Consider the following 16,027-nt stretch of genomic DNA (forward strand, 5'->3'; position numbering starts at 1 on the left):
CTGAATGGGCGCTGAATGATGACGTCGCCCGACCGAAACAATAGATGTGTTTTCACCGTTTTCTCGCATTTATATGTAATAATTTATGTAATTTCTCGATTTGTTTGTTGTAGTACTTTCCATTCGGTTTTATATCAGACATTTCTTCATCGTCATGTTAGTTTTTAAGTTTATATTTGTGTGTAATTCTCATTTAACTATTAAAAATAGCAACTCAAATATTTCATCACCGTTACTGGCGTGTAATAAAAAATAAAATATGCATCAACCAGTAAGCAACGTAACTTTAAACCAGTAACTATTGTTCTATATTTGGTTTTACCTTTATCACACACCGGCAGTTCAACAAGCTGACAGGGCTTATAATGGGTTAATTTCCCCTCAGTGTAGTCTTCTACGAACATTTTCACAGCTATTTTCAAAAAGACTAAGAAAAGCTATTTTACGTGAGTGCTGACCAGACAGCCGCACTTTATATTCTACAGATGCCTGAACAGAGCCCTGCCTTGGCCTCCAGGATACATCTCTATGTTTACCATCGCATCAGGTGGAACTTACTATTACACATTTGCTCAACCTAAAATTGTTTCTCCAAAGTTCCCCTTCCCTGGCATGCCATAAAACCATTACTGTAACTACACCATTTCACAAGACGGGTACCGAATTTCTTGTGAGACTGAGGTGCACTGTGCTAATTTGTGTTATTGGAGTGAATATTAGAGTGAATATTAACGTGAATATTAGTTGAATTGTTTGAATACTGCACCGCTAAAGCATCACTGGAAATAATGAGAACATTATCCGAAGTACAATTATTACAAAATGTTGAGACCACCAAGTTTCATGTTATTTATTGTCCGATGCACTGCAATTACAGAGAAGCAGTCTTTGGCAATTTAATTCCTGGAATGCTCAAACAAATATGTATAATAATAAGAAAAAAACATGTAGGTAAAAATGAGAATATAAGACATGAAGTAGTGCAGAAGTTAAAAAATAGAGATGAAATATAACGTGGAAAATGTAAAATAAAATTGTATCTGTGGTAAACAGGTAATTGTAAATGTATTAAAAGAGAGAATGAACTGTAATGTAAACAGGAATGTAGCAAATTAATGCTTAATGAGAAGTAATACATATGTGTACACACAGGTGTAAACAGGTAGTACAACAGTAAGTACATGTATACGAAGGTAAAGTGACAATATACAAGTAAACGACAATATGAAGGTAAATGCCTGATTAAACTTTAATTAAATATGAACGTTAATTAAATAGTTAAACATTCTATAATCACTATTTGCTCTGCAAGTACACCTGCGAGTCAAGCTCGGAGGCATATTTTTCCCTTTAATAATCCCCATTCGGCAATTTCCGCGAGGAGCGTACAAGAACGTTATTCGTCATGACGTCATTCTCGGAGAAAACCCGCCTCTTTCTCTTAAGAGAAGACAGACGGCCATTTTAAGTTTATCAGTCGTCATTTCACATCGCTACTGTAGGACGGAGAACGTCAGGACTCAATTTCATCATATTTCTCTTACAACTGTAGTGGAGAATTGCCTACTATGAACTGAAACTCTTCCTTAAAACCAAAAACAAGTAGATCCTAGTGAAGTGACGCATAAGCCAGTAGATTCCAGTGTCGAGTTGTAATTTTTTTGCACCTCAATGTAGCTAGAGGAAATGGCTGTGGAAAGCATGACTGTCCATCCAAACTCCCCAACTACCAACCACGAACACAACAGTCTCCTGACTGACGAAAGGTCGAGTAATTCTACAATCATATTTATATGAAATTATTTATTTGTCCTGTGCTTTTACACAAAAAGCCCGGGGTTTCTTTTTCCTTTTTCTGTCAGAGGGATTAAACTCGCCTTTTCTGGAAAACGAGTACAGAGGTAAAGAACGCCATGTTGACACGACACCGCCAACTGGGAGGCCAGACCTCACCCGGGATAACGTTATTCCCTGTATTTTATTACTCAATCAACGGTCAATCGACTCCAGACAACGTGTATGAAGAAAGAAAGCCGAGGTTGAAAGAGCTGATTCATAATAACTTCACCGCCATTCTATCCAACTCAACGATTCCAAAGCATCGCTTAATTACGTTCCCATTGTTAAACAGTGAACTCATTTGCTTTAATTCAATTAATTGTGTGTGTGTGGTCACAGTAACTGTTATCCCACAGATCCCCAAAAAATCCGAGCGATAGTCTTTTGCTAACGAAGGGCCTATTTCAAGCTAATTTAGCAACATTAGCTTGTTGGCTAACGTTACAATCGTTGGCACAAGAGAGTCAGGCTAAGCTAACGGCTAATGTGTTTAGTTAATTGTAATTCCACATTGACTTTTCAAACCGCTCCATCGAAATAAACGTCGCGTTAACTAATACCTTGAGATCAACTTCGTGTATGTTAACCGATCAGTATGGGCTATTAAATATCTTATAATCCGTTCAGACTTCTTCGTTCAGTTGGTGTAAACGTAAAGCTAACTGTTAGCTAACGCGAAGCTACTTCTCGATCAAGTAGCTCTACGCACTTAAAAATAGCTCTCGAGTCGTCGCCTTCCTAGATTCATATCGCTCGTAGGAAACATTTCTTCAGTCCCGGTTGACCTTTAATAATTGGGATTCGCACCCTCTCAAGTATCAAACGCTAAATATCCTCTAAATATTAGTTTTTGAAAGGTACGTTATCGACTAATCAGTTTTGTAGCCTGTTAGCTTACTTTAGCTAGCTTTTTCTCAACGCGTTTGTGCTGCCTGCTGTCATGGATGTTTGTCTAACACATCACTTTTATTCACAGTCGTGCCCACACTGAGTCGTCCCAAACATCCACCAAAGTCCCCCCAAAAATGTGTAAAACGTCTGCAAAGCATCCCAGAAGTGTTTCAAGTCAAACACAAAGTTCCCTTTTTTTGTCTCCCCGGTCCCCAGTTGGCAAATGTGCTGCATGTTAACTCAGTTGGCCCCACAAACCCCACTAGTGTCCCTAAAAGGTTCGAGAGCAAAAAAAACCCAAAGCGTTTTCAATGTTTTTGAGTGCAATATGTGAAGAAACCCAGTCACAGTAAGTATTCCCCATTTTAATCATGGCCCCTTGCTTCTAGTATGAGTTATAGGCTCATCCATTGAGCTAATAATGTACCATATTGCATGGTAAATCCTGTGATTCAACCATCCCTAATAGACTAGAGTGATCTTGTGCTTTGTTGAACTTTTAGAACTTCACAGTTGTTTGCTAGTTGGGTGTGGTCAGAGATGTTGCTATCAGTTTGGTATAGTGTCAATGGACATAAATGGAAACTTTTTATTCGTTAATATGGATGAAATACCTGGATCTTGCTGCACTTAGTTGTCAGCAGTACATGGTTACTTGTGTAGGGTCTAATCAATAACAATTATTCCTCTCGCAGATCGGTGGATTTGCGGTCCCACTAACCTGACCTGGTAATCACTTTGGCTGAGCATAGAGAAGTCGAGATGGAGTTTGTTTGCATTGCAAGATTTTTTCCTGAAATTGGCACATTGTTGGCAGCAGGTGATGTTTGCACAGCATCTCAACAGGCCAGATAGGCCACCAACGTCTGTAGTGGATCCCAGCCACTCCCTACTCATTAGTACTTGCTTCCATAGTACAGTAAAATCCCTGTGCTATGACAGAGGCCTGAACTGTGACCGCTCCATGTGACTGACTCCTCGACGGGTCTTTGATTAACGGGCCAGCTTCACGGCACACACTGATTTAGTGAGGTCGAGGAGTGACTTGGCGGTGGGAGATGATGTTCCTAAGTTTGCGGCGTTTGGATTCAAAGCTGGTAGCTGGTGCAGGACAAGGAACACGTTGGAGTTTAGCAAAGCTAAGCAAAAACGTGTCAATGTTAAAGTATTTTGAGTAAACATGCAGATATTGAGCCAATAATGACTGAAAACACCACACAATCTGTGTATATTTATATTTTAGGAGCTACTTTGCATACAGTGACGGTAAAGATGCTAAAAGTAGCTGAGGATTCGATTTTCGAATGACCCCCGAATATGAAGAAATATGTTAGTTCTAGATTGTGTTCTGTAACACACAGCAGAGTTAAATTACCTGGATAACTTTGCTGCGAAAATCACGCAACTCCCTCAAGATCTTTTCCGTACGACTGTCTTGCTCCGCAGATGAGCATTTTGTTCGCGACAGAGAGCTGAGGCGCATGTTATTAAGGCTGATTATTGCCCTATCTCCCCAGAGGAAGTTGGCATGCTGAGGATGTGGTGGGGTGCAGTGTGTACACACAGTGAAGCTGACATTTTGCCTCAAAGCTGCCACCTGCTTTGTGTCCTTCCTTCACCGTGTGCTCGTTGATGGATTTTCGTTTTCAGGATATTGTAATGCGGTGGATCCTGTTCACATCGCTCCAGGCCTCAGGCCTCCCTCCCAGCCTGCTGCAGACAGCACTCTGGGTGGGCCTATGTGGGAGAGCCAGGACCTGACTGCTCCGACAGAGAGTGTTAAACACTTCGTCATTAATATGTGATCCCTGTCCTTGCCTGTTGCATAAATAATATCACACCCGTGCCACCGGAAAAAGCAGAAAAAACACTGACCAAGTCAAGAATATGGTCAATAGGTGGTTGTGATCTGGTGCTTGGATTACAAATGGTGGCTGGTAGGGAAAGAAACAGTACATGCTAATCATTTGTATTAGTTTAATGTAAAAAAACATTAGTGCTTTTGGATTTAATAGCAGCTTTAGCTTGTTAAAACAACATCTCCGTCTCTCCCCCCCCCCCAAAACTCAACTCGCCCACAGCAACCAGTCTCTGCAGGATCAGGCCTACATGTGATCCATGTCAATTAGGAACTCATGGTCCTGCCCTGGCAGTTGACCACAGTAACAGCGCATTAGTCATTTCCTGTCCATCCCACCAGTACTGCAGTAGAACTGGGACCCCCTCAGCCTCGGACATTTTGGTGGATTTGACCTAATGCGTGTGTGTGTGTGTGTGTGTGTGTGGTGGCGGCGGTGGTGCTTCAGAACCGTATGCCAGAAGGATCGTATGTTCACACTATAAAACGGATATTACACGTGACCTGACATGATGGCGTGTGCAGCTAGAAAATTTAAATGATGCGGTTAAGTCCAATTAGAATGGTGATTTTTTAAATTTTATTTTGCCAATAGTGGTTTTCTACATTTTGAATGCATGTGTAGCAGTGCCACGTGTGCATTATTTAGTGTATTTAATCTGCGGCAGCTTGTTTAGCTGGTGACATTAACAATCGGGTGTGTTTGTCAAACTGAAGGTATTCATTATAATCACACTGCATGTTCCTTATGCTGACGTGGATGTTTCTGTACTAGTAAGATAACGTACACTCGGTGTATGCAGCGTTCACCTGGCGTGTGTCTTGAGTGGTAAGTTTTAGGAGAGTCCCATGTTCACTGCAGGCATTTAGTTATGAGCATATTTCTAAGTGGATTCATATGTGAAGCAATGGCTTCATCAGTAGTATAAACAGGTGAACATCTGGGAGAAATAGCGGTGATGTGTGTAATTATATATATATTATATATATATATATATTATATCACTAGCAGTCACAGGCACTTAAAAAGACAGACTTGCATTTTTTAACTAAAAGCGACGTGTATCACCAATCGTAGCACACTGTATTAGTTTTAAAAAGCAGATAGCTCGTAGTGCTGTTTAGAACAAGAAGTCTTCAGGGCAGTAGGTGCTGCAAGGACAATATTCAAAGCGTTCCAAGTGGACCCAAGGCCACAAATGTAACAGTTTAAAAGCTGTTTTTCAAATTACTGATGTGTTTCAGCCCGAATTATGCCTCAGGGTCTCAGTCAGCTGTTAGATGCTAAGCGGGTTCTCGATTCCTCTGAAATAAATTACTTAAGTTAACCCTGGTTTGACTCACAAAAATGGAAATGTTGCAACTTTAACATGGGTGCTGGAACACTACGAATCCTTAAAGTGTAATAGTACCTAATGTCAACCGCACTAAGCCTCTGTACTCCTTTTTCATCCGCGACCGCTGAAAACAAACTATTAAAAATACATTGTTTTTATATTTCTTTTCATATCTTTTTAAAAAAATGGTTCCCAAAACTTCTAAGAAGTTGGGAGGGTGAGCCACAGCCCACGAGAATATGGCATATGTAACGCCCCCCTCTGTGTGTTTACAGGCCAGAGGATGGAGAGCTGGAGGAGGGCGAGCTTGAGGATGACGGGGGAGAAGTGGAGGAGGAGGACATTGGTGGAGGTATGTCCACAACAGCAGCAGCAGCAGCAGCAGCAGCAGCAGCAGCAGTAGTAGTAGCAGCACCAGGAGGAGGAGGAGGAGCAGGAGGAGGAGGAGGAGGAGGAGGAGATGGCGGTGATGAAGCAGGCGGAGGAGGTGAAGCCGGAGGGGACGCAGCCCAGCGAAGCAAGGAGCGCCACGCCAGCAGCAATTCGGATGAAGAGAGATCCCACCGTCGCAAGAGGAAGAGGAAGAAAGAGAGGGAGCGAGAGAGGGAGAAGAGGAGGTCCAAGAAGAAACGCAAATCCAAACACAAAGTACGATTGTCGACGAGTAGAGAACTGAGATAGACCCGTCTTTTTATTTCAACTTTATTCCCTGATTATCTCTATATTCTTTCTCCCCTCCTCTCTCAGCGTCATGCGTCCTCCGATGACGAACACTCCGACTTCAGCGACGACTCTGACTACAGTCCCAGTGAGAAGAGGAAGTACAGAGAGTACAGTCCACAGTACCCCCCCCCACCTGTAAGTCAACAGAACTATTCATTGCTGAATGTATCTCATTCAAATGCTTTTTTAAGTAAATATCAGTATTCCTGATAAGTCAATATTCAATAAAGTTTCGTGCGAAGTAAAATCTGCTAACACGTTAACTTGTCTCCAGTCCCACGGGGGCTACGGCGGCTCAAAGAAGGGCAGCTACATGAAGGTGGACAAGCAGAGCTACGGAGGCTACGAAGAGTTCGAAGAGGACAACTTCGAGGGGGAGGAAGAGGAGGACATCGGGGACGAGGACTACGACGACTTCACCAAGGAGCTCAACCAGTACCGCAAGGCCAAGGAGGGAGGAGGCGGCCGTGGACGAGGTGGGTCCTCGGCGGTCGGATCAAAGCTGTTGGAGTTGAAAAATCGGCTTCTGCACGGTAAATATTTGCCCAGTTGAAATTGAATCCAATTTTCAGTGAGTGTGTGAGGCCAGATGTGGTGGAGAGGCCCTGAACTACATTTATGAAAATGTGTAGTCCAAAATAATGTGCCACTGTGTGACAAAAGCTCAGTAGCAGATTTCGCACTGCCTTTCTGTTTTATTTACTCGCTACTCAGTTTCATTTGCACGTTTATGGACAAGACAAAGGAGCTTATTTGCAGAAAAGCTTCTTATCAATTCAAATTCCACAGATAAGTCGCTGACCTGTTTCATTTTGTCCTTTGTCTCCACCTCTCTGCAGGTGGCAAAGGTCGCATGAAGAACCAGAGAGGCCGTGGGGGAATGAGGGGAGGGAGGAGGGGAAGAGGAGGAGGAGGCCGAGGAAGAGGAGGCCGAGGTGGTGGTGGAGGAGGTGGTGGAGGAGGAGGAGGAGGAGGAGGAGGTGGTGGTGGTGGTGGTGGTGGTGGAGGAGGAGGAAAGATGGGAGGAGACAACGACGATGGAGACGGCTACGGGGAAGAGATGGAGGTGAGTTTTGGAGTTCAGGATGGGACCTGTTGTCTATTTGCTTTGCTCAAAGTCCAGGAAACAAGTTGTTTTGTGTATTTGCACAGTTGGTTAAATATATTTCACATGGAAGCATTCCAGTGAACAAAAGAGCACTTGGAGCCAATGATTTCTTTCATCTTTACATGAGAAAGTAGTTCATTCTGTGTTCGACAAACATGGAACGGTCTGTACTGAATGTGGATCATCTCCTTTTACTGTGCAGCATTTTACCAATCAAGCCTGGTGGTGGTTTTAGGAAGAGTGATGGGAAAATACTAATACATGAAAACGAATTTGAAGGCCCTGTCACCACTCTGCACTATTGCTGTGTTCTCTTTTCCCAAACCAAACTTAGAGTACAAGTTATTATGTTTCCCAGCTCCACTCTTTGGTCACAATGTCTCAGAACTGAAGCCGTTATGTCCAGCTATGCTCTCTTCACAGCCACCTGACTCCTTTCACAAAAACAAATACTCTCCAAAGACGGAGGTTGCTGATCTACCGCTGCCTCCATTGATTTGTTTTCTTTGTGTTATTGCGTGACTGTTCGGATTCACCGGTAGACCAGCAACTGCCGTGTTCTGCGAGGTATAGTTACTGTATTCGTCAATGGAGTCTGGTGGCTTTGAAGCGATTATAGATAACGGATTCAGTTCCTCGTAACAACTAACAGTCTGATGGCAGGTAATAATAATAATAATCTCATACGAGCCACTTCAAATACTATCCCTTTAAATATGTGACACTTGACACATGAAATCTGTTCTTACAGTTTGGAGAAGATGACTATGACAACATGGGCGGCGACGATGACTACGATGACTACTCAAAAGAACTCAATCAGTACAAGAAGTCCAAAGACAGAGGCAGAGGTGAGTTTGGAGCTTCGGTAGTTGTTCATGTTTGTGTGTGTTTTTCATCTTTACTTTTCCTGAAGAAAAGGTTCATTTGGTTCAGTTCCCTTTAGAGCAAGCACAGGCTTACAGTCCCTCTCACGCTGTCTTCAATCTCTTCACCAGGGCTTAAAGGTGGGCGCGGCCGAGGGAGAGGTAAAGGAGGACGGGGTATGATGAGAGGAGGAAGGGGTCGTAACCGCGGGAGAGGAAGAGGCGACATGGGCAACGACGACGACAACAACGGGGACATGGACAACGGGGTGAGGCTTTTGTACTGATGTCAGATCAGCCCAAAGTGTCTTGATTCAAAGTGGGTCAATGCAAATGTCTGCTTCACTCCAGCCTGGTGCCCCCAGGACTACTTCCTTTATAGTGATGAGACCTGAGGAGTAAAACTACATTCATCTTCTCTTTCTTACTCATTGCTTCACACTCTGCTTCCTCCGTGTGTGTGTGTGTGTGTGTGTGTGTGTGTGTGTGTGTGTGTGTGTGTTAGGACGGAGGTGGTGGAGGCGATGGACCAGGACCAGGGAGGAGGAACATGAACGAGAAGCACCAGGATAAGAAAGGAAAGGCCATCTGCAAGTACTACATCGAGGGACGATGCACCTGGGTACGATCACTTTGTTTTTGGTTTTATGTGTGTGTGTGCTGGCTGTGTTACAATGTATTTTTGTCATTCAAGTTATGTATTTCCTGTTCTTAATACACTTCAGTTGTTTTTTTTAAACAGCCCATGATCATTAGAAATTCACAGCAAATTCAGAAAATATGTAGTTTTATCACAAAGTCCTGATTTTGATACCCAATCACATTGTGGATTTGTCTCTGGTGTTTATCAAGGTCTTGGTCTCTTGATTTGGTATTTTGGAGGGATTTCTGATCATTTACATTTTTTCTTGAGTATGAAAATTGTTTGTAATTTAGGACCAAATTTGTGTAACAAATGGTATCAACCCAAAAGCTGGAACAGCTTAAGAGACATAATATAGCATGAACTGGCCATAATTTACTTCCACCATAGTGAAGCCCTTTTACACAATTTATTTAAATTAATATTTATTTTGATTTATGACTGAAACAACTTCACACACTAATTTGAGCTCAAATGTATCTGGGCTCCCAGCTTTCAGATGATGTACACCACTTCTATGTAGCGTGTACTGTTGACCTGCTATCTTCCTGTGTGGGTCTCTTCGAGTTAAAACAGCTACATGTGTTTAAAATCTGGTTACACTCGGATGATTCTCAAAGGAAACTTGGCACCTGTGAGCTGTAGAAAGATAAAGAGGCCATGAATAAGTTTAGGGTGATTAAACACCGTGCAGGTACCATTTAGTAACACGCAACAAATCACATGATGGACAGATTTATTCCGTCCTTCCTGGTCTATAAGTCATCCGTTGGCAGCTCTTTCAGACACGTCAGTCATGAGCCCTCAGGTTTCATTCTTGCCTTTTCTTTTCTTCCACCACCAGGGGGACCACTGCAACTTCAGCCACGACATCGAGCTGCCCAAGAAGAAGGAGCTGTGCAAGTTCTACATCACTGGATTTTGTGCCCGAGCAGACCACTGTCCTTACATGCATGATATCCTTCACATTTGACCACACAGAGAGACTCTTCATTACCACGTGGGATTTATGGGGGTATTAAAGCTGACAATTTGTTACCGCGGAATTATGAATCCGACTGCTTGTCTTGGCAAGACCCGCCCTGCGTAGCTCGTAAAAGGAGAGCCGATTGTTTAAGCATTGACTTCGAGTAGTTAGGGTCAGGATAGCCATAGGCGAGCATGGACGCCCGGTCAATCCTAGCGCTTGAATGCTTCACAGGGCATCCAGAAGTTTGTGTTTTCTGTCTAGTTTTCTCCTTTGAGTGTTCCTCCTTGACTCCAGTGCCACGTGAATTCCCCTGTAAGCTGTTCCACACCACGGGGAACTGCGTCAACGGCGACGAATGCATGTTTTCCCACGACGCCCTTAACGATGACACGCAGGACCTGCTCAACAAGGTAGGACCCTCGATATAACAGCGCTATTTTCTGTGAGCTCAGTGGATCTTTGAAAGGTCTGAAAAATATGTTTTTGTTCCTATCATATGTACGTCCAGCTCCTTTAAACGTCTTTTGTTTTCATGAATACCTTGAGAGAATATTTCCGATAAACTCACAGGTGGAGATCTTTGTTTTCTAGATGCTGGCAGAGGATGCAGAGGCCGGCGCTGAGGACGAGAAGGAGGTGGAGGAGCTGAAGAAGCAGGGGATCAACCCTCTCCCCAAACCCCCTCCTGGAGTCGGCCTCCTCCCCACCCCTCCTCGGCCAGTCCCCTTAGACTCCAACCTAGGGCCTGGGGATTTTGGCGGACCTGCGGTGGGTGACTTTGGGGGTCCTCCTGGACCTAACCAGGGGCCCATTTCCAACAAAGGTCCCCCTGGCCCTGGTCCTGGGGGACCTTTGCCTCACCCCTGTGCTGGTCCCCCTGTCCATGGGCCCGACGGAAGTCCATTCCAAGGCGGGCCCCCAAATCCCACTGGCCCCCCCCCCCCACATGGGCCCCCCACCTCCATGTGGCGGAGGGGGAGGTTCCGCAGGGAAGAAGATCCCCTCGCTCTTTGACCTTAAAGTGAAGCCGACGGGACAGCTGGCTCATAAACTGGCCGTCAGGTAAGAAACCCGAAAAGAAACATTAAGAATAAAAGTGATTCTTTTTATATTTACATTTGTAGAAAACACAGCTGCTGATCTTATTAAAGAGTGCAGCAGTCAAATTCAAGTCGGTCAAGTTCTCATGTGTAGCTCAATAAAGGAAAACTCCGCGGAGACTCGATCTTTGGAATAACAAGTAGGATTGAGACGGGTCTCTGAACATGGTTTAGCTATGGCAGCAGTTAAAAGCTCTAGAGCCTACAGGCAGCGAGTGTTTGTTAAGAAACAGCCAAAGTTATGTCCTGAAAGTTCCCCCTTCCTTAAGCACCCCACACTGCATATTTAAAGTCACACATGACCACTATGACTAGTCAACCGCTGTACACAGCGCCCCCAGCTGCATATCTGCTGTAGCTGCACTGCCACTGCTTTATTACTGCCCTGTTCTAAAACCACAGAGCAACGGCCAGTCCACAGCGCTGCACAGTGTGGACTAGTGGTTTTGATAGTGGACTATTCTGTGAAACCCATGTTCAGATCCATAGCACTACCGAACAACTCTCTGAAGAGTAAGCAAGTGTGAAACAAGAAAAAGGGAAAATGACTTCTGATGTAATGAAAACCACAGAATGGGACCAGGACCAGTAGATAGTGAGATAAAGTGACCAGACATGTGATTTACTCACTCAAACAAAGTGGATTTAGTGGCAAGTTACTCTTGAACTCTTCCTGATTTCACCCTGCAAAGTGTCTTTGAAGCTCTGTGAATCTTAACTCCTCCTCTCCTTCATCTATCAGAGGCCAGACTCCCAGTGGCAACCAGGGCCAGACGGCCCCACCCCAAGGTGCCCCTGGTGGCCCCCCGCCCTGCTTCCCTCCCCCCCCGGGGATGATGCCCCCTGACATGCAGAACATGGGCCCCAACCTCGGGATGAACCAGGGGCCCCCCAACATGGGCCCCGGTGGACCGCCCATGATGGGAGGATTCGGGTCTGGTGACGGCCCTCCACATGGAGGGGCCATGCCTCCAGGTCCTCCTCCGGGAGGAAACTTCTTTAATAACTTCTTCAATCAGCAGGACGGTATGCAGATGGAGGGAGTGGTGCAAGAAGGTGAGAGTCAATTCCACTCATCAAACTGAACGATTGAAGCCTGAGTAGCAAGTGGGCTTTTGGTGCAGCCAGTTGATTGATACTTAGTGTTTTTTCTACTGGTTGCAAAGTTAAGCCCAAGGGGAAAAAAACTCACTAATACCCACAAACATCTGGCTGTTGACGTCAGATGTTTCCCGGCGCAATGCTATAAGACGCACATTACAGTGAATTTAAAATAAGATGAACAGGAATTTAATATTCATTTATTATTGTAGAAAAACATACAATTAATAAACTCTCCTCAACACCACCAGAGTCCAGTCAGACGAGTCATTTCACCTCGCTGATTTCATTCTAACTCGACAGAAACGCAAGAAACATCAGAACCGTCTTGCCACTCTTCCAACAATCACCAACTCCGGTTTTTGGAGGAAATAAACATTAATTCGCTGAGTTAGATGGGAAGAGAAATAGCCGGTATGTGGTCTCCTCAAAGCTACCGGACTCCATTGACAGAAAGTCCTTTTACATCGCTGATTCGTTGTCATTCAGACTTGACAAACAAAATAAAACTTTGTTAGTGTTTCCACTGTTCTATCAATCACCAACTCTGGTTTGAGAGTTTGCAAGAGAGAGTGAATAAGTAACAGATAGAAAAAAGACCTTACACAATGGGAAAGGAAAGCATGGCCTGCTTTTAGCAGGTTATGTGCCAACTTAAAGAAATCCTGCATATATGAGCTCATTTCGGTGGAAATGTGGTATTACTGTTTCTGCACTGACACCCTGCTGTTCCCTCTCAGGTGACAACTACCAGGGTTTTGCTGGCATGGACGAGAGAGGGGGAAATGTTGGAAATCAGTCAGGCGGCCCAGACGGCTCTGCTAATGGAGCATCAGCCAATCAGGGAGGGATGTCCGTGCCCGACTTCCTGCCTCCAGCGCAGCGCGTCCTGTTCATGAGGATCCAACAGAAGCAGCAGGAAGAAGAGGAGAGAGCTCGCAGGATGGCCGAGGGAGGAGCAGAGAAGAGCAGAGACACTGAAGGTAGAGGATGATCTGCACCTCCTGGTGTGTTAATGAGTCATTCCTTTGTAATAGGGAGTTGTAGTCCTTAAAAATGGCCCTTATCATAATTATCTCCTAAAACATATTTATTGTCAGTAGTTATAGACCAACTTTATTATTAGAAGTTAAAAAATACAATTTAAGATTCGTATTTATACGATTATTGTCTATAGAACCTTAAACAGGTGCCACGTGTAGGATTTGGTGGCTTCTAGCAGTGAAGTTGCAGATTGCAACCTGCTGAAGCGTCTTCCATGCGCCCAGCGTGGAGGTGAACTACAGTGGCCGCTGCTAAAACCCAAATGGCCCTATTTAGATCCAATCTTTAGTTTGTCCATTCTGGGCTTCTGTAGAAACCTGGCTGCGGGTGCCGTGAAGAGGACCCGCTCCGTATGTAGATATAAACGGCTCGCTCTAACGGACACACGATTGTTATTCTCAGGTTATTATACAAGAAGAAAAAAAACAAATATTATATTCCAAGTCTGCAAATGGATCAGCTGTCACTTTAAAAAAAACGAATCTATTCAAATATCAATTTCTGTGCATGATGTCCATGACACTGTCCTAACGGACTATTTATTCCAGTTGCTCGCTTTGAAAGCACTGAGATGGACGAGGAACGGCTGACTGGTGAAGTTCTTGTTGACTTTTGTTAATTCAGTGTTGTAGTGGATAATGTTCAGACGTAGCTGTGAATACAATAAGCAGAAAAGTTCATCTTTGCACTGCACAATGTGAAAGTGAGTTCCACTCTCCCTGCTGATTGGTCGCTTTCCGACCTTCTCAAAAGTCAACAGAAACCTCAAATATGACGCCTTCAATTATTCAAGTTAATCAAATGTGTGTGTGTTCTAAAGAATATCTATTTAACACCCAAACATGTGCGTCCTTCTTTCTTAGGTGACTCAGGGAACTGGTACTCCAGTGAGGATGAGGATGGCGGCGGTAGCGTGACCTCCATCTTGAAGACGCTCCGTCAGCAGACCCAGACTCCCCATAAATCCGACGGCCCCCCGAGCGACCCCCGCCTACAGAAGGCCTCTCCCGCCAGTGTTCCGGCTCGGCCGGCGGACCCCCGCTTGGCTCGGGACCGTCGCCTGGCGCGCGCCACAGACTCGGCCGACTCCATGCCCACTCTGGCCTCCTCCGGACCGCCTGCGGACCCCAGGTTGGCCCGGCTAGCTGCTGCCGTTTCGTCGGGACCCACCTCCCACTCGCCTCCCGCTCTCAAACCAGAGCCGCCTCTGGTCTACAAGCCCCCACCGCTCACGACCCCGGCAGTTGAGGAGGAGGAGACGGAGCGGGTTCTACGGGACAAGCCGGTGCCGATTCCTCTGGACCCGCTCATGGGCATGGCTCTGAGAGACCCGCGCTCGCAGCTGCAGCAGTTCAGCCACATCAAGAAGGATATCCTTCTCCACATGCCGGCCTTCAGCAAAACCATCACCTGGTCGCCCGAGGATCTCCTCCCTCTACCACTCCCCAAGCAGGACCTCCTTCCACTCCCACCAGGCATCCCTCCCGTCTCCTCCATAGACCCGCGTCTGTCCCGCACTCAGCAGCCACTCCCAACGTCGCTCCCTCACCCGCAACCCCCTCCCGTTCAGCCCCCTCCCCCCTCCTTGGACCGCCCTGCTCCCTCTTCTTCCTCCTCCTCCTCTTCCTCTCTCCCAGATTTTGAACTGCTGTCTCGTATTTTGAAGACTGTCAACTCCAGCCCGTCCCAGACTCCCTCCCCTCCTCTCCTACCCACCCCTATCGCCCCCATGTCGCTGCTGGGTCCGCCTCCCCCCATGCCTCCCCCGCCTGTAGAAAAGCCCGTTGACCCCCGTGTGTCCCGTAAAGGCCTCACCGACCCCCGTCTCCAGCCGCAGAAGTCAGCACTGAAGCAACCCTCTGACCCCGTGCCTCCTCCTGTCTCCTCTACTACCCCGGCGACCACATCCAGCTCCCCCCCCCCCACCATTGCCCCCTACGACCCACGGTTGCTCTCCTCAGGTGGGGCAGGCCGCGGTGTGGGAGCCGGAGCACCAGGGGGAGCCAGCGTGCTGAGCAGCATCAGTCTGTATGACCCTCGGACTAACAAACCAGGCAGCCCTGGTATCAGCAGCAGCTCCAACAACTCCCCCAACTCAGCCAGCGCCGAGTCCAAACCCAGTGAACCCCCGGCGAGCAAACCCAAGTCCAAGGAGCCCCTGTTTGTTCGGAAGTCGGCGTTGGACCAACCGGAGCCGGAAAAAAGCAGCGAGCAAGGAACCGATCGATACAACAGCTATAATAGGCCGCGGCCCAAGCCCGCGCCCTCGCCCAACTCCACGGGCCAGGGAGGGCCCGCTGCAGCCGCCGCCGCAGGTCAGGGGGCTCCCGGAGCCGCCGGGGATCAGGGGCCCGCGGGCGTCCACAACCTACCGGTGTCCACTCTATTTGGCGCGGTGAAGCAGGCGGCCAAGCCCGGCGGGACGGGCAGCCCCTTTGGAGGCAACAGCCCGGTGCAGCCCGACCAGACAACCGCAGAGCAGGACAAGGCCTCGCTGAAGGACGTTTTCAAAGGCTTTGACCCCACAGCATCGCCCTTCTGCCAGTG

General features: G+C 46.4%; 1 protein-coding gene across 1 annotated transcript; it reads left to right on the top strand.

Annotated features, from left to right (window-relative positions):
- Window positions 1-1,469: 1,469 nt before the first annotated feature.
- On the top strand, window positions 1,470-15,495 carry zc3h4 (zinc finger CCCH-type containing 4). The gene is given in 17 exon segments (XM_031863662.1): window positions 1,470-1,766; window positions 6,201-6,573; window positions 6,673-6,783; window positions 6,923-7,181; window positions 7,488-7,583; window positions 7,614-7,714; window positions 8,508-8,607; window positions 8,755-8,891; window positions 9,128-9,244; window positions 10,110-10,221; window positions 10,536-10,645; window positions 10,827-11,168; window positions 11,170-11,297; window positions 12,078-12,391; window positions 13,177-13,419; window positions 14,344-15,235; window positions 15,237-15,495. Coding segments are annotated over 17 exon segments (3,774 nt in total). The 5' UTR covers window positions 1,470-1,686.
- Window positions 15,496-16,027: the final 532 nt, after the last annotated feature.

This window comes from Anarrhichthys ocellatus, unplaced genomic scaffold (assembly GCF_004355925.1).
Source record: "Anarrhichthys ocellatus isolate YVR2014 unplaced genomic scaffold, GSC_Weel_1.0 scaffold29, whole genome shotgun sequence".
NCBI lineage: Eukaryota > Metazoa > Chordata > Actinopteri > Perciformes > Anarhichadidae > Anarrhichthys > Anarrhichthys ocellatus.